The sequence below is a fragment of the Chanodichthys erythropterus genome, chromosome 22 (genome assembly GCF_024489055.1).
Source record: "Chanodichthys erythropterus isolate Z2021 chromosome 22, ASM2448905v1, whole genome shotgun sequence".
Taxonomy (NCBI): domain Eukaryota; kingdom Metazoa; phylum Chordata; class Actinopteri; order Cypriniformes; family Xenocyprididae; genus Chanodichthys; species Chanodichthys erythropterus.
Window position 1 is genome coordinate 32,183,080 of NC_090242.1, and position 19,101 is coordinate 32,202,180.

Below are 19,101 nucleotides of genomic sequence, written 5' to 3' on the forward strand. Positions count from 1 at the left end.
GAGCCCATGAGTTAATTGTTGTTTCGTCGATTTTAACTTATTAAGCGTTCTTTAACGACCCTTAGAATAAAAACATTACTAGATTTTTACATTTTCTGAAGAAAATGTGCTTGTTTTTAGCGTGTTGCTAGGTGGTTTCCGTCACAAATCAAAATAACCTATCCCAGAAGTATCCATTTATGGTCTTGTCTAGCTGTGATTTCTACCCTTTTATCGTCCTCTAGTTGAAGATCATTCATCTGATTACTTGGAACAGTAATAGCACACCTCTCCTCAATAAGACACAAAAGTAAAGGTATCATTCATGTTTATAAATGAGTAACCTGTTTAAGAAACTCTAACCCTAAGTATGAACACTTGTAAACTAATTAAAAATACAAAATCCCTATTTTTTGGACATGGTACTGTGTTTTTTGGACACTAGGTAAAAACCATGTTATTCATTCCTTAAAGTGACAGGTAAATACAATGGTTTATGAATATGGGTTATTATAATAACATCACCATACCATAATACTACTACAGTATCATTTACTAGTGGAATAGTAAAAGAAACCACATATATGATTTTAGAAAATATTTACCATCCTACACAGTCTAACCTTTTCCCCATTTATCCATATTGTAGGATAAGCTATGTGTTGCGGGGGAGTGATATTCACAGGTACTGCTCTTCCTACACCATCTCCTTCTGTGCTCACATTTTCTCCCTCAGTCTTTCTCTGTAAAGGTTACAGGGGTGATTCATAATGAGTAAAGTGGCATTTGACAGAACCTCTCACTTCAGATCCATCTCTCAAGTCAGAATCATTTGGTTGTGTAATTATTTTCATAATCAACTGCTTTAATGAATTCAACCAAGATTGGTTGACAAACTGATTGTCTGAAAAATATTAGACGGGAAACAGACATAAGGCAAGAATACATTAAAGAGAACTGACTGTTCTAATAATAGCCTAGCAGCAGTAGTCAGTAAATGTTAGGGCCATAGTGCCATCTGCTGACCATGTTGTGCAAATGTTCTGGTCAGTCGTGTTGGAGCATTTAAAAGCTTTTTTTCCTCCTTCAAACTCTAATAAAACAGCTTCCACATTAGGAGGAATGCGAACGGAGGAAAGAACTGCTGAGGTTAGCATGAGCTAAGAGCAAAAACAGCAGGAGAGACTCTTTACTCTTGCTGTTAACTTACTCTGGCACTAAAGCTGCAGAGCAAACAGCCTCTTATGTGAACAAACTAACTTATATGCTCATCGAACATAAGCTCTGTTCCAAACCCTAGTGAGCTGCCTGCCAAAACAGCATTTAAGGCATCACAGACATGTTCCTGATGGTCCAAAAGATAGGCAGCATAATTAAGATACCTTTTAGCTGCAGTCAAGTATCCCAATTCCAAATCATTTATAATTTTTCTTTTAGGATGTTCCCTTAGAATACAGCTGGCTAGGTAGGCAGCTCACTAGATAATTTTAGAACAGTGCTATTGTCTCTGGTCCACATAACATACAAATCTTAGTCAGGTGGAAGTACAGTCATGCACAGGACAGATTGACATAAAATGTTGTCACATGTTTTGAATAGATTCTTTTATTGGTGCCAAACATGAATGTGAGACTAGAAGTTCTTATCGTAATATGTGTCATCCTTTCTTGTAAATGTTCTCTTTACAATGAATGTGATGCAAATCTACCTGCATTCTAGGCAATTAGCTGATAACTATAACTTGTAACTGACTGATAACAGGAAATAAAGTCTATCTCATCTAAATGTTATATGATCTAGCTAATTTGCTAAAGTGTTTTGACCTAATAAACAGAGTGAAATATTAGTTGATATTTTTAAAATGGCATACACATTGTGTATACACGTATCCCAATTCTATACACACACATTGTGTACAAATGTGTTTCACACTTTCAGAGACACACATAGGACTGTGTGTAATGGTGTGTTGGTATAAACATAGCATTAAGAGGATTATTTACAGGGGGTCCATGCCATGTTGTGTACTGAACTCCTGGAAGTCCTCTGGAATGGTGTCTGGAAAAGAGATTATGATAAAATACAATATGATAAATGTATAGGTTCTGCAATTAGTTTTGATGTATGTACACTACCATTCAAAAGTTTAGGTAACATAAATCTTAATGTTATAATTATATATGGCAACATTATAAATGTTGTTACTGTCACTTTTAATGCATGATTGCTGAATAAAAGTATATATTTTTTAATTCCTTTATTTGAATGGTTGTGTATGCTTGTTCCAGCTGTTGCATTGCTGTTTCAGTGTATAACGTATGTTTTGTCCTCACCATTGCAGCGATACTTCAAGTTTGACCAGATGATGTTCTCTTGAGAGAAGCAGAACACTCCCAATCTTCCTCCTCTCATTGTGGTATCAATTGTCACCCCAGAATCTGCCACTAGCTCTGTACCCTCATAGAAACGAACCCTAAAAACACACAAAAAAGTCTGAACTGAATCATCTTGACTTTTAACACTTTTCTTTCTCATAAGTATTAACTTTGCTAGTGTAACTGAAGCCAGCTAGTAAGAGCTGTGCAGATAAACCTCACTTCCCTTGCCCCAAAAGGTGCACTAGTGACTGACGCTAAAGGCTGCAGTCTTTAGCCAACTTGTTAGCGCGCCTGCCTCCCACGCCAGACACCCGGGTTCGAGACCCGCACAGGGCAAGTAGGACCTAAAGGGTTACATTGGGGTCGTGACCTGGATGGGAATGAGGTTTAGGGGAGTGAGTGTAACGGAGGCCAGCTAGTAAGAGCCTTGCAGATAACCTCACTTCCCTTGCCCCAAAAGGTGCACTAGTGACTAACGCTAAAGGCTGCAGTCTTTAGCCAACTTGTTAGTGCCTGCCTTCCATGCCAAAGACCTGGGTTCGAGGTCCACATAGTGCGGGGTGAGTAGGACTTGAGGGGTAACATTAGTGCCATGACCCAAATGGGAGTTAGGTTTAGGGGAGTGAGTGTAACGGAGGCCAGCTAGTAAGAGCCTTGCAGATAATCCTCACTTCCCTTGCTTCAAGAGGTGCACTAGCAACTGACACTAAAGGTTGCAGTCTTTAGCCTCCTTGTTAGTGCGCCTGCCTCCCATGGGGAGGCCCGCACAGATCAGGGGGAGTAGGCCTTGAGGGGTTAAATTAGCTTGGCTTCAAACTTTGAGTCACCTGAATTTTTATTGGCTTACCTGATGTACCCGACTTGTGGGCGGTGCTGCAGGTACCAGCGGTATGATACCTTATCCTTCCAGCCAACATTCCTTGGATCCTTCCACAGGAGACGCACCTGATCATTAGTGTCCCCTGTATGCCAGAGAGAGTTCCTCAAATGCTCACCTGGACCAGACTTGGACTTCACTGCCTGAGAATGAGAGATGAATATTTGTTCTATTAATTCCATGAAAGACTTTCTCACAGATTTAGAGATCATATATCTTGAAATTCAGCTAATCAACCTTCAGCTGAATGCCAGGTTCAGCTACTGCTCTGAAGGGCGTGGCCTGCCAGTACGTCTGCTCCGTTTGCTTCCACATCACCACATAGAAACTGGAAGAGTCCTGGTATCCAAAGATGAAGCCGGCATAGTCGTCATCGGTCACCGTATTCACATGGAACGTTCCCTCGAAATCAACACCACTGAATGCAGTGTAACCTGGTTATTGGAGAGGGGAATGGCATCAATCATAAAAAATAACATAATATGTCATTATTCGTGATGGAAAAACATGCATCCACTCACCAACAGCAAGGCCTGGATCACTGTTCATAGTCTGGACAATCTCCATTCCCTTTGCAGCAAGGCAAAGAATATGTCAGAATTGTATATCTCAAATAGATTCCAGAAAATTCTATGTATCTTTTTCTGTACCTGGTTAAGAACCACCCAGTTGGGGTCAATCTGAGCATCACCCTCTGGGTCCAGTACAACTGTTTGATAGGCTCTGAAGTCTGTCAGTGTGATCTCTGCATTTTCTGGACAGTTATCAATCCTGTCGATTACCTTGTCCTGGTCAAAGTCTGATTCACAAATGTCGCCTACCCCATCATCTGTGTAGAAATGAACAAGTGAGTGAGGGATGATTGTAATATGATTTCTGTATGTTCAAATACAAGACTTTCTGTGAATAATAGGATAATGTTCTGTCTTTTTCTTACACAAAGGCATCAAACAGCTTTAGAAGACTTCGAATATAGTGTGGAATATAGTCAACTACTTATATAAAGCTTGACAGCCACTGTCAATTTTCTAGTTTTGTTCTATGGACATTCTGGGTGAGTCAATGATCACAGAATAATGTGCAGTGCATTCTATTTCTATGTAAGGATTAGTGTTGTACTCACTGTTGTCATCTATCTGTTCAGGGTTGGGCACCAACCGACAGTTATCTGGTCCAGGAGGCAGTGTGTCGGGAATACCGTCATTATCATCATCATCATCACATTCATCTCCCACTCCATCTTTATCTGTGTCTAGTTGGGAGCTATTAATTACCAGCGGGCAGTTGTCTTTGCTATCTTGGTGACCATCACCATCACTGAAGGATACAAAAAATGGTATTACAGAAATGCTCATAGAAATTTCTTCAGACCATTCAGTTTTAACAATGAAGAAACTGATATGCAAAGGAAACTATGTTTCTGTTGCATGAGTGATGGACCTTTTCATACCTATCTTGATTTGTGTCGCAAGAGTCTCCCACAAGATCATTGTCAATGTCAGACTGTGGAGAAGAGGATTGAATGTAAATATTAATTATAGTAAAAAAAAAAAAAAAGAACACAACAGTATACAATGAATATTTGGCTGTCTATGAATAATGTACCTGATTTGGATTTGGGATGTCAGGACAGCTATCGCATGCATCTCCCACACCGTCCCCATCACGATCCAGCTGATCACGATTTTTCACTCGCTGACAGTTATCCAGGAAGTTTTTCACCCCTGACAATCAAAAACAGACACCAAAAATGGGAATGACTCAGTACCAAAAAGACAAAAACATCTTTTGTTGGAACCCAATCATCAAGACTTTTAAGTACTTCGCTTTGTGTGTGTATGTCATCTCTTACCATCTCCATCCATGTCGTCATCGCATGCATCTCCGAGGCCATCAGAATCTGTGTCTCTCTGGTCTGGGTTATCCACTCGGACACAGTTGTCACATGCATCGCCATGACTGTCCTTATCACTGTTCAGCTGATTTATATTTGGTGTCAACCAGCAGTTATCCTAAAATCCATACATACACAAGAACAAAGTTTACTAAATAACCAGAGATAGAAACGCAAGAGGTAAGAGATTTTTAAAGGAATTAGTGTGAGATTCTGCATTGCATTAACATATAAACAACCACGGCATAAATGTGTGTATGTGTTTACCTGCTCATTCAATATTCCATCTCCATCTGCATCTGTGTCACATGCATCGCCTTTCCCATCGCCATCTGCATCCTCTTGTCCCGAGTTTGGAACGGTAACACAGTTATCCTGGCATTGAGGACAATATGAATCATCTCTCCCAGAGACAGGCAAGTGATATCACCAGAGCCATTAGCAAGTCAATATCGATTGCATTGTTGCCATAGTTACCTTTCTGCATGCTGGGTCTCGGCAGCGCAGCTTCTCATCAGGGTACCCATCAATGTCAGTGTCTTTACCACAGAGATAACCATTTCCAGCCCATCCAATGCCACACTAAAAAACACATACACTCTTAGCATTTGCCCTTGAGCATAATGCCCTTTTCGCTTCATATGTGTGAATGTGTGTTTCAGAAGTTTACCTGGCATGTGATGGTGCCATCTCTCTCCTCTATACACTGTGCATTGGGGTCGCACGGGTTCTGTAACCGGTTTCCACAGCTTTTCTCTGGCTTACAACCTCTGATCTGGTCACCTGTAAATCCGGTCTTACATCGGCCACATTGATATGATCCCTACACATACCATTACATATAACACTTTAAGGCATTGTTATTTTGCTTTGCATGTCTGTGTGACATTTAATGCTACTTTGCATAATAGTAATGCATTATGAACATGTCGGTTCTCACCACAGAGTTCACACAGATGGAGTTGGGGGTGCATCCTCCATTATCTGGTCCTTTACACTCATCGATATCATCACACACCTAAAGAAATGTACACTTATACACAATCATACTCTTGGCACCCTTTTTGCTCGTCACGCCATTAATCAGTGGTTGTGCATCAAAATATCAGTGGCAAATGGCCTTTTTTTTTAATTGTCTGAACTTTGCGTTACAACATATGATGTGCACACAGTGGCACTGTTGGAATGCTATATCTTGACACTCCATTTTACATAGAAATTAAAAGGGTTAGTTAACCCAAAAATTTAAATTCTGTCATTAATTACTCACTCTCATGTCTTTCCAAACCCGTAGGTCCTTTGTTCATCTTCGGAACACAAATTAAGATATTTTTGATGAAATCCTAGAGCTCTCTGACATAAATAGCAATTTAATTACCACTTTCAAGGCCCAATAAGGTAGTAAAGACATCAACTTCAGTGGTTCAACCTTAAGAACACTGGCTTATTATTGGCCAGCTCCTGCGTCAGCATCAAACGTATGCATTGTGGTGCTCACATGGACAGCGTCGGCCAATACTGAGCTGGCATTCGGACGTAGAACCCGGAAGCGCTGCACTGTGTCTACAACGTCAACATCATGTCAGGGAAGAGAAGAAATTGTTGAATAAAGTCACTATTTTTGTTTGTATTTTTGCGCACAAAACGTATTCTCATCACCTCATAACATTAAGGTTGAACCACTGTAGTCACATGGACCATTTTAACGATGTCTTTATTACCTTTCTGGGCCTTGAAAGTGGTAATTAAATTCCTTTGTATGGAGCGGTCAGAGAGCTGTCGGATTTAATCAAAAATATCTTAATTTGTATTCCGAAGATGAACGAAGGACTTACGGGTTTGGAACGACATGAGGGTAAGATATTAATGACAGAATTTTCATTTTTGGGTGAACTAACCCTTTAATGCATTAGGGAACGCTGACATAATTCATGTGAAGTGTTAAACCAAGACATCAGTGACATACTTGCTTGTGTGTTTGTGCATAGGCCACACCAACACCCTCCACTGGTTTGCCAGTGAATCCAAGAGGACATGCCTCACAGCGGAAGCCTGGAGCCATGTTCACACATCTCACACCAGGGAAGCAGGGGTTAAATTGGCACTGTGAATGACACAAAAATGAATGGAAATATGATTCAGACAAGTGCTCCAACATATGAGGCGACTTGGCCGTTAAAATTCTAGTATGGTCCTTTCCTTTCCCATTGTTTCCTGTCTTAACTCTATACTGTCCTGTTAAAATCAAGGTGAAAAAAGCCATAAATGTAACTTGTGAGCTGCCATGTACTCATTAATTTCTTTTTTAGACTCTCGAGTTCTGGAAGTTGCAGTATGTTTTTAGTACATCAAAAACTTCCCACAAATCCTACACACTACTCAAACTTGCATCACTACTAAATATTATTAGCAATGTTTCGGTCAATTGACTTTCCTCAGGCTATTTCAGAAGAACAAGAAAAAAGTAATTTGTCATGATATGACCCTTTTATTGAATAGGCACGTACCTCGTCAACATCATCACAGCTGTATCCATCTCCAGTGTATCCATCAGGGCATGGACCGCATTCCACCCCTTCGTCCGTTTCTATGCACATATCATTACGGAAACACACTCCAGGAGTGCATTTTGGTTTCACCACTTCTGTTCCACCCAGACCTAGAATTAATCATTCATATTTAGCATAAATGGTGTGGTTTGAAGTATTCAGATGCCTGTAACTTAACACTCCCAATGACTGCACTCCTGCTTTAAATCTGCTTCAGCTTTTGTGACTTTGAAGTCATGACTGGATTATTTGTGGACACAGAAAACTGTCTTGTTTGGATCTCTTATCTGAATATCTGCATCAACAAATTCATGCATATCACGCTCTTGCTCAGTGTAATATCTTACCACAGGCCTGGCACTCAGAGATGGTGTTTCTAAGGAAAGATGTTTCCTTCACCTGTAAACATGCATGCAAACACACAAAAAATCTGGGTTGTAAATAAGAGATGGTGGAAATTAAGAACATTAAACAAAGGGGTAAAAAGGATAATGGGCAGAAAGGTTTTACCTGCTGAATAAGAACATCCTTCAGCTCATTGATGACCTTTGTTAGCTCCAGCATCTGATTCGTAAGTTGTTTCGTGTTAAGCCCTTTATGAACAACAAAAAAACTTTTTAAAATTTTTGCAAACGGATACGCTCTTTCTTTCTTTATCCCTTTTGGAACCTTTTCCCTAAAGGTGCACTCTGTAATTATGATGATTTTGTGCTGGCCGATATGATAGACGTCTTGGATGGAAAAAGCTTACTGATGCCATTGGAAAGGGCTTTATTTGTAATAAAAAAAAAAACATTTAGCCATAGCAACCAACCAGAAAACCTTAGCAACATCTTAGCAACACCCTGGCAACCACCAATAACACCCTAGCATTGTGGTGGCAGATTTTTGCACAAGGAAGCACAACTCATGTTTTCAGAAATGTAAAAATCGAGTTGTTACCTAAATTCTGTACAGAGTCGCTCTGATGAGTGTGGCAGTCCTGCAGCGATGCAACATTTTCCATTGAATCACCATATGCCAATTTGAGCTCCTCCAACTCTTCCTGCCAATCAGAACAGAAAGAGAGCAATGGGGAGTTTATGTTAGTGTATTAATGCATGCAACAAAAACATCCAAAAATATCCAAATATGAGATATATGTGAGTGTTAATATGTTGTATACTTGTGCTTTCCCCTGCATAGTTTTTAGCTCCACTCCTTGGTGATTGTTTAGGCCATTAAACACAGCTGGTAAATCTCTCAGCGTCTCCACCAGCCTGCAGTCCAGGTGTAGCTCTACCCCAGGCACCGGTAACACCCCCTGGCCGTGCGGGAATCCTCCAGGTTGGCCCACCTCCAGTCCCTTCAGATGGAACAGCAGCCGATGCTTCTCACCATCAGCCAGTTTCAGGTTGTTAAAGGTAACAGTACTCATCCTACCATCTCTGCGCAGGTATCGTAAAGTAGCTACGGATAGAGAAACAGTTATGTTTTTTATATTTTTAAGTCTTTGTGCTTATACATTTAACAGCGCATTTTGTCAATTCTGCTTGTTTTAGAGCTTAAAACTTTTGTTACCATGCAAATTTTCATAGTAAATGACAAAAACTAATGAAGCTCAAGCTTGCAGAAAGTCAAAGGAATGGTTTTGTCAAACATCACGTACCTTTGTTGAGTTTTCCGAGCACAGAGAACTCAAAGTACTTGCTGTTGTCTCGTGGATTGTACAGGCTGAATATGGTGTTTCCGGTTCTAGGCTGGAGACGGAAGGTTGTGAGAATAAAGAGTTCAGTTACTCCTTGCTCTGCCAAACCTCCGTGCAGTAGATCCGGTAGACAGTCCGGTGACGTTAAGAGGTTATACACTGCGGGGAGAATGTTATTGAAATGTTATATAAGTGTTACTGAAACACAAAGTATACTGTTCACAAACATGTAGTTGCTCCTCAGGCTAATGTATGCTGGGAGTGATGCCCAGGTCTTTTTAGGTTGATGTCATTTCTGTTAGACTGTAAATACCGTTGCTGTTTATTTAGCCAGTTGAATGAATGATTAAGCATTAGTAGTTCTTTGAAGTTTGTAAATGGCAAGAATTAGTTGAGGTTTTTTTTTTATACATAACAGCTCAACTGTAACAAGTATAATGGCAGATAGCATTCAAATGCATTCAAAGTTTGAATGTTTTGGCATTGTGAATGGGATAATGGTCTGTGTCTAAATGCTGAAACCCAGACCATATCTAACATGCTTGCTGAGTGACGTACAATTTGGTGAGAAACATTTGACAAAGATATAGAAATTTCACTTGATAGAAATGTGTTCTGTTGAGTTCCAGAATAAGCAGAAAAAGGCTTGAATTTCAGATTAATATCTTGAGTTTTTAAACAGAAACTCCTGTAACTGAAGCAACTGGTCTTAGTTTGTATAATTGAGATTGACAGGGATCGAATTGGATCTTATCCATTGAACATTTTCAGAGGAAAACTTCATGGAAACCAGGTGAACGAACAGCCGTTGTGGTGTCACTGCCGGATGTCAAATACAGATGTTGGTTGTTATGGCGATGGAAGTGTGCCATTGGCTAAACAGGCAAACGTAATGTATGAAAAAATGTTAATGACTCAAGAATGACGTCTTTTCCAATATTTTAACCGAAAAAGAGGGTCTGACTCTCATTTTCATGCCTTAGCAATCATCACATCAATTGACGCAATACAACTAAGGATATTCCCATGAAAACCAAGACTATTGTTTTGCTTCACTTGTTTATCTTCACTTTCTTTTTCTTTCCATTTCAAAGAGGTGCTTGTTGCTCAGAAGCATCATTTCTGTTCACACATGGTGTGCTGAAAGATTTACATGCTGACGGTGATTGCCAACATGTGTGATTTGGCTTTATGTATTATTTGTCATTTTAATGTTCAAACATTCTCCAAGTCATATGTCTTAAAGTAAATATTACATTGACATTAAAGAGGGTAATGTTTATATCCTCTGTAGGTGGAAGTACTCAGTGTTTGTGTATGTGTGTGTGTGTGTGTGTGTGTGTTTTCTTTAAGTATTATGTGTCCGCCTTTCAGATTCAATAAAATAATGCAATCTCATCCTTGCTGCAAAAGACATTATGACTTCTATAGCCCAGAATGAACTACCGTTCACACACACATACACACACACTTACTTCAGCTCTCTCATATACACAGGCAATGATCAAAAAACAAAATTAGAGCCTGATGCTTTGTGATAAACACATCCACACTGAAGGAGGATCAAAGTAAATAGGAATAGAAAATTAAAAATCAAGAAACCAGCCATTAAGAAAGAAATCGGACACTTTCAGAGTCAGATTTAAGGCTCAGCATGAGATTTAACAGGACAAAGTAGCGTGAAAAAAGAACAAGTGTAAATAGAACTACAGTAAAATGTTATTTTGAATGAAATTAAATTAGTTAAACCAGGCAACTTAACTAATCTTGAATTAAAGAAACATTTTAACCTATTAAGGAAACTTTATGTGTACTCACCGGTTGATTCTGCGCTTGCTGAGCTGAGAGTCAACATCAGAGAAATAGCAGTGAGGAGATGCATTGTGCCGGCCATCCTTTACCACAACCTTCTGCCACCCCACAGAAGGAGTGTGAGAGAGAGAAGTCTTATGGGAGCTGATCTTTGATTCCTTCGTGTCTTTTGGCTACGAATGTGTGTTTTATAGAGAAAGTCTGTGTGTGATTGAGTAGGACACAGCAGTGAGGGACAGAAGAAAAGAGCAAGGTCTGTGTGCATTCGAGTTTTAATGATGTGTGTGTGTGTTGGTGAGGAAGCAGGCTGTCTATCAACCCACAGCAGCTGTGGTGGGCGGAGTTATGAGTCTAACAGACGCCCCCATGCTGAGGGGGCGGAGCAAAGAGTGGTGTCGTATAATTGGCGGGCCTGGCTCACGTCTGAACTCTTATTTGTACCTTTTATGAGGTTCCATTTGTTCCACATCCTTCTCTCCATCCTTCTTTTCCCTCCATTCCTTTCCCGGGTTTTCACATATTTTCCTGTCATTTTGACTGGCAGGTGCCGTAAAATACGTCTGCCGGGGTGGATCTCTGGGGAAATGTTTAAAGATAACTGGATGGAGAGTTGCTAATGTTCCGTGAAGGTCTGATTCTGAGGATTCTGTAATAAAAATAAATTAAAAAGTCAGATACACATGTGAAGCAGGCACATACACTGGTAACAGCTGTTTAATGATACAGGAGCAATTGGGACCAGCTATTTCATCTCTCAATTCAATGGTAGTTTAATAACATTCATGGTAGCACTCAACAAAATAGCAAAGAAACGTCTAAGACTTTGAGTTGTACATATGTTGCTGTATCTATCCTTTATTAGACATTCACTATGGCCACGTACACACTACAGCCAGTATTGCCTAGTCTGCAGTTTTCCTGCGGAACTGGGCTACTTTTACACTGTTGCCGCGGGTTGTTTTTTTAGTCTGCGGTTTGAAACGGACACCCCCAAACTTCCCCGGCTAGTCTTGGCTGAGATTGTGATAGGTTTTGAATAGCAATTGACCCTTCGCCAGGAGTTTGATTGACAAGCGATCTAACCAGTCATAACACCAAATCTGCCATTTTGTCCGACAAAGCAGTCAGGAGTTAGAAGATTAACCTTGGTGGACTTGAACTTGAAAAATTGCGTGTACTGATGTCTTTCCACATTTGAAACAACATTCCTTCTGATGTTCATTCATGTTTATTTGATGCTATAAATTAGTAGGAAGTGATGATCGGTTCACGAGCCGCTTGAGCTGAGGCGCTACAGCGAAATGTCACGACACATTAAAGAGCCACAAAAGGTTGTTCAAATTTCTTAAATTACACAGTTTGAAAGCTGGGACTTTGTTTAATATCATAAGTAACCTGCTCTGTCTTGTCTGTCGACGTGTTGTCAGTGTCCTCTTTGCTCTGCGATGTACTTTCCACTCTGTGTAGCATGACAGTGCCCTGGCTTGTCGGTCAAAGCAACAGTAACTAAGGGGGGAAGTTCTTTGCGAAGGGTCAATTGGGCTTGTTTTGTTACACAAACCTGGCAACCCTTACTGCAGCTAAATTCAGTTGTCAATTTACCTTTTAGTGCTTAATCCTAGACTGGGTAAACCCAGCCTGATTTGCCGGCGATTTGATTTCGCCCGGCAACTCAGTCTTGAACCCATACATTCATTTCTACTTCTTCTGTTACACTTTTGCAGGAACCAATCACAGACTGGCTTATCCACCTTGCTCGCTATTGGCAGGTATAACACGATGACAATAGAGAAGCGCCGGCAAGCAGCTTTTTGTTTACATTGAACATGGCGGCCACCGAAGTGCAGCAGCCAGTTGATGCCACTGTTGATGCTGTTTTAAAAGATTTCAAAGGCAAGTTTTGATGCTACAAACCAATACAAACTAAACCTGTGTGGAGTTTTCGCGTCGCTCTGCAAAGTACGTCACCCGGATCGTTGATCTGATTGGTTGAAGGCAGTGTTCATTTTGTTGATGAATACTTTTCGTCATAATTTTCGTCAACGACATTTTTTCACGGAATAAAGCGAGACGATGACTAAATAAAAATGCGTTTTGAATGACTAAAATTTTGACTAAAATCTGCTCTAATTTTCGTCAATGAATAAAAATGAGACGAAAATGAAAGAGAGGGACGATTTGGGAAGATATCCAGTCAGGACTGCTGTTCTGTGTGGAAGATGCGCACATTTGAAGTGTAACGTGCTGATCTAACCGTGGGAAACGCGGCGCTGTTGCGCTCTACAGGCGCATCCAGCAGCACTTCAGACTGCTTCGCAATTAATGAATAGCGCACATTTATGCCAAGCGATTGTTTATAAGCTAATGTTGATGAATTATGACAATGTTTACTACACAATATTTATATGGTATTATGTTTTAGTCGGTTGTAAGAATGCAAATTTATCACCCTCATGAGCAGCTTGCTACAGTGCATACTGCAGACATTTCAGAATAAAAGTCATGGTGTATTTCGGGATGGTTTATAATTTTTATTTTTTTCTGGTCATTATTGTTATTATGTTTACACAATAAACTGTATTTAATTTGATTCCTGTTTAATTAATAAAACTAATAAACTACTGTATCTTCTGTCACAGGAAGGAAAGACTAAGAACATTATTTGACACATTATTCAATATATTTTACAAGTATAAGGGTTATTATAGTTAACTAAACCTAAAACCAAAGAAATCTTCATTACTTGAAATAAACATTAACTGAAATAAAAAAAAAATATTTCTAAGCTTTAGCTTAACCTGAGGTAATAAAATAAACAGAAATAAAAACTTATAGACATTTAAAAGCAAAAACTAAAATACATAAACACAAAAAATTACTAAAACTTTGAACTAAAATTACAATGAAAGCAGAAAAACTAAAAATCAAATCTAGTAAAAAATATTGTTAACGAAAACTATAATAGTACCTCAATGATAATTGTGTCAGTTTGGGGAATATCAGATGTACCTATATCAGTGCATAGGATCTGTGTATTGTTAGAAAAATGCTTAATGCATTACAAATTTAACTAAATTAGATTTTAGTCGACTATAATCTTATGATATTTAGTCGACTAAAACTAAAACAATTTCCGATGACTAAAATATGACTAAAACTAAATGGCATTTTAGTCAAAAGACTATGACTAAAATTAGATAAAAATTTGCTGTCAAAATTAACACTGGTTGAAGGACTATCCAATTGCGTGAATAATGCTCGTTGATCACACCTCTTGTGCAGTAGAAAATACATAGCAGACTCCCCAGACCAATGTTCAATTTTAAATTGCCAGGCAAGCTTAATCCTGTTATGTACACAAAATTCAGTAATTTATGAGAATGACAACAACATTCTGCAATTGAATGAACTCCTGAAAAAATACCATGCACAGCAACTACCCAAAACATCCCAGAAACTTCCCACAATGTCCCAGCAACCATCTAGCAATGTCCCAGCTATCACACCTAGCAAAGCACCTAGCAACTACCCAAACATCCCAGAAACTTCCCACGACACACCAGCATCCACCTAGCAATGCCATAGAAACCAACCAAGCAACTACCCACAACAACACAGAATGTTCCTAGCAACCTTTCACAGTGCCCCACCAACCATTTAGTAAAGTCCCAGCAATCACACAAAACACCTAGCAACACCCTAGCAACCACCCAAAACCCCTAGCAAAGAGCTAGCAACACCATAGGAACAACCCACAATATCCTAGCACCATGGCTTTTCTACAGGCAAGCACATTTTCTGTAGAACATAATTTATTTATTTATTTATTTTTGAAGAAAAAAAGCTTTGTTCACATATATGGATAGACGATGACGACAGAGAAAAGAAATCTATATACTATCACTCGTCTCGTGGCGGAGCTCCACTACGTTACTCATTGCGGTTGGTATCATTAATAACAGGCTTGTCTGATACTGATATAACACTCACATACTCATATTCATACCGCCGATTGGCCGATCACACTGACCACTGACCAATCACGTGATGTTGTGGTGAGTGACATAATCCCACATCCTAATCAGAGGGGCGAGCGCTGCCCGGTGTGTGTGAGTGTGTTAGGAGCTAAATTACAGTCTTTTGCCGAAGCTGCTCTGTCATTAAAGCTTTCTGAGGCATTATGGGTATGTTAAGACCCAGGTGGGCAAAGTTGTGGAATGTTCTGATTCAAACCGCCTCCCGTTGGCGTGCGTGTGTGTGTGTTACAACAGGATCTGGCCTTAAGTCTTTCTCTGAATGTCTGGTTATGTTGGATCCGTCAGTAGAGCAGCAGGAAACAGACAGACACACTCACACTGTGTCCTTTTGTTCTCACTGTAGGTTGAGATGGCCTGACAGAGGCTGTTAGTTTGTGGTAAGACGACCCCGCTAATGATCTTACCATGTGTGTGAGCACGAGGGTTCGGTTGCACACATATCCGCATCTATGTTTGTGTAAGAATAGCCGCAATCGTGTGTTGGAGTCTTTCAACAGACACTGCTGACTCCTGACAGTGTTCGTACCTGAGCTACACCTCTCGTGCACAGGTCGTGTTCAATGTGTTTATTGGGGCTGGTTATGGTCGTGCTTTTAACAACCTGTGTAACAGGGTTTTAGCAGCATGTAATTGTTCAGACGGGGTAAATTGGGGAGGGAAAATGTTCTCTTGAACTCCTCTGGGGAAGTATAATTTTCCTCTGACCTCCCCTCGGGGCAGCACAGTATTCTTCTGACCTCATTCGGGATGCTGGAATGTTCTCATAACATGCGATGGGGCTGATAGATTTACTCTCAACATCTACAAGTTGCAAACGGTGACTCATGGCACTTTTGGCGCTTTTTATTCAGCTGAAATAACATCTAAAACCGGCCTAAAGGGATTTGCTGGTCTAATCTGGCCACCAAACGTTTTTACACAGGTTTAGTTTGATGGTGTTTAGAGGGGTTTTGGGTACTTGACCACTTGACCAGCTAAATACCAGCTTGGCCAGGATGGAAGACCAGTTAAGACCAGAAAACCAACTTGAAGTGATATTTTACAAAAAAAAAAATGTTTACATATGGTCCACAAGACAAAAAAAATAGCTGAATTTATAAAAACGACCCACTCAAAAGTTTGTGAACCCTTGATTCTTAATACTGTGCGTGGTTACCTGGATGATCTACGACTGTTTGTTTGTTTTTTGTGATGGCTGTTCATGAGTCTCTTGTTTGTTCTGAGAAGTTAAACTGAACTCTGTTCTTCAGAAAAATCCTCCAGGTCTCGAAAATTCTTCAGTTTTTCAGCATCTTTTGTATATATGAACCATTTCCAGCAGTGACTGAATGATTTTGAGATTCATCTTTTCACACTGAGGACAACTGAGGGACTCAAACACAACTATTAAAAAAGGTTCAAACATTCACTGATGCTCCAGAAGGAAACACGATGCATTAAGAGTTAGCGGTGAAAACTTTTGAACAGGATATGTCCAAATTTTTCTTATTTTGTTTAAATATAATTTTTTTTATTTAGTACTGCCCTTCGGAAGCAACAGAATACACTTGTTCTTTGCCAGAAGACAAATTAAGTACAATATTCCTTGACCTTCAAATTTAAAAAGTTTTCACCCCCTGGCTTTTAATGCATTGTGTTTTCTTCTGGAGCATTAGTGAATGTTTGAACCTTTTTTAATAGTTGTGTTTGAGTCCCTCAGTTCAGTGTAAAAAGATGAATCTCAAAATCAATCACTGCTGGGAATGGTTAAAATATGCAAATGATGCTGGAAAACTGAAGAATTTTTGGGACCTGGGGTATTTTTCTGAAGAATATTTTAACTGCTCAAGACAAACAAGAGACTCATGAACTAAAATATTGTATTAAGGACACATTTTCACAGATTCTATAAGTGGTTCACAAACTATCAAGCAGCATTGTGTATATATATATATATATATAGTAATAATTATTATAATTATTATATAAATGTAATAATTATTACATTTATTTTATTTGTATATATATATATATATATATATATATATATATATATATATATATATATATATATATATATATATATATATATATATACAAATAAAATAAATGTAATAATTAATAATAAACTAATAACTAAAATAAAAATTATTTTACCTCATCCATCAGTTTAAAAAAAATGTTTACAGTGTACTTACATGTAATTATATGCGGCAAAAAATTGTGGAGAACTTAAAAGCAGAAAAAAATGTGCCTCTTGTATTTTTGTTAATGCATTTATATTCTGTTCAAAAACTCCTGTACATGTATTTTTCTTTATGTAAACAGCTCTTTGCACACTATATAATCTCACCCATTTCTGGATTATGTAAAATTACTGGGATTACCAACTTTATATGGTCATGACAAGAATATTGAAATATTTGATTTGATATGAACTGCATAAACCAAGATTAGTAAGTGCATCACTCTAGTCTCATGTTAATACATACAACATTTTAAATTACAAATAATTTGATGGATTATTTAAACCATTTAAACTTAAAGTTTCAAACCCTTCACTGCATTTTCAAAACAGCATGTATTTAACATTTATCCCAGTGCGATGTCTTGCCCCAACAGATTTCCTTTGTACCATTCCGGTAAATGTGATTTTTTTTTTTTTTTTTTTTTTGTTATTACAAACTGATGGATGAGTTGGTAATCTGTCCTGTGGTAATCAACAGCATGCCAACTTTCTCTGAACCCAGAACATTACTAGTACATAAGATTACAACAACAACAGAAAACATGCGTAATTTCAAAAACTTTAGCAATTTCCAAACTTCATAAATATTATTCTTGTCGTTTTCTCAGAAATGAGGGTACGGGGTAAAAGTACAACAACAGGCTTTGATTATCAGCTTCTGTTGTGTGTTACGCTGGAGGCTGGATGGAATCGCGGCGCTGCCGATCAACAGGCAAATGTGAAGCTTTAGAAGACAAGCAGCTCAAATGTGCGGTCACGCTACAAACCTCAAAGACACATCAGCTAAGATAGATAGAGATGGATAACACTCGGAGTTGTGTGTTTGTCACTGCATGTGTGTGTGGTTAGGTAGGTTGCACATGGAAGCTATTACTCAGGTACTTAGTCTCCTTGCACACAAACACAGGGATAGTGTGTATGTGTTTGGGAAAAACGCTTGGACAAAATCAGGGCGAGTTTAAAGCAAATGCATCGGTGTGCATTAATCATTTTGGCAAACAAATATTGATCAAAAGAATGTAATAACTAGGGTTCATAAAAAGATTCAAAGTTCATAAAACATTCCTCAGTGATTATTGAAAAAAGTTCAAATATTTTCTTAAATATCCTCAGGTTTTGTCTGTAGAACAATCTTACACTAAACATAAGGTTCCAAAAGGTTTTTTTTTTTTTTTTTTAGTGATGCCATAGAAGAACCATTTTTGGTTCCCCAAATACATTTTCAGTGAACAGTTCTTAAAAGAATCATATTTTCATAGTGTTGAAGACACTATTGTGGAATGGAAAGTTTCCATGGATGTTCCATTGAACCATCTATGCCAGTAAAGAATCTTCATTTTTCAAGAACATTCTTAAGAAATACAAAATATTCTTAGGAAGTTAGGAAATAAGAAGAAAATAGCATTTAAGAAGAAATTTTATTATTCAGAATGTTTCATGACTTTTGAAATCTGGTTTTGCAGTTATTAAAAGTAAAACATCTTTATCTCCATCAACAAGTTTCAACGCTGAAATCCCAGAAGACTTGAACAGGTCTCACATCCTTTAACCCAAACACACTGATGTTCATTCCACACTTAGTTCCAACTTAAATCCAAGCTAGTCCCACAGACGTCTGGATCAGAGTGTTTGTAACGCTGGCATCGGGAGAGAAGACGTGT

General features: G+C 38.7%; 1 protein-coding gene across 1 annotated transcript; it reads right to left on the reverse strand.

The window, feature by feature from the left end:
* Nucleotides 1–1,573: 1,573 nt before the first annotated feature.
* Nucleotides 1,574–11,445, reverse strand: thbs4b (thrombospondin 4b). The gene is made up of 22 exons (XM_067375164.1): nucleotides 11,183–11,445; nucleotides 9,326–9,523; nucleotides 8,843–9,126; nucleotides 8,620–8,722; nucleotides 8,188–8,270; nucleotides 8,025–8,076; nucleotides 7,636–7,787; nucleotides 7,095–7,232; nucleotides 6,069–6,146; nucleotides 5,799–5,951; nucleotides 5,606–5,710; nucleotides 5,396–5,503; nucleotides 5,087–5,246; nucleotides 4,840–4,958; nucleotides 4,685–4,737; nucleotides 4,358–4,551; nucleotides 3,885–4,063; nucleotides 3,756–3,804; nucleotides 3,472–3,668; nucleotides 3,205–3,377; nucleotides 2,313–2,452; nucleotides 1,574–2,037 (listed from the first exon to the last, which is right to left on the reverse strand). The coding sequence occupies exons 1-22, from the start codon at nucleotides 11,256–11,258 to the stop codon at nucleotides 1,979–1,981; spliced, it is 2,853 nt and encodes a 950-aa protein (XP_067231265.1). The 5' UTR covers nucleotides 11,259–11,445; the 3' UTR covers nucleotides 1,574–1,978.
* Nucleotides 11,446–19,101: the final 7,656 nt, after the last annotated feature.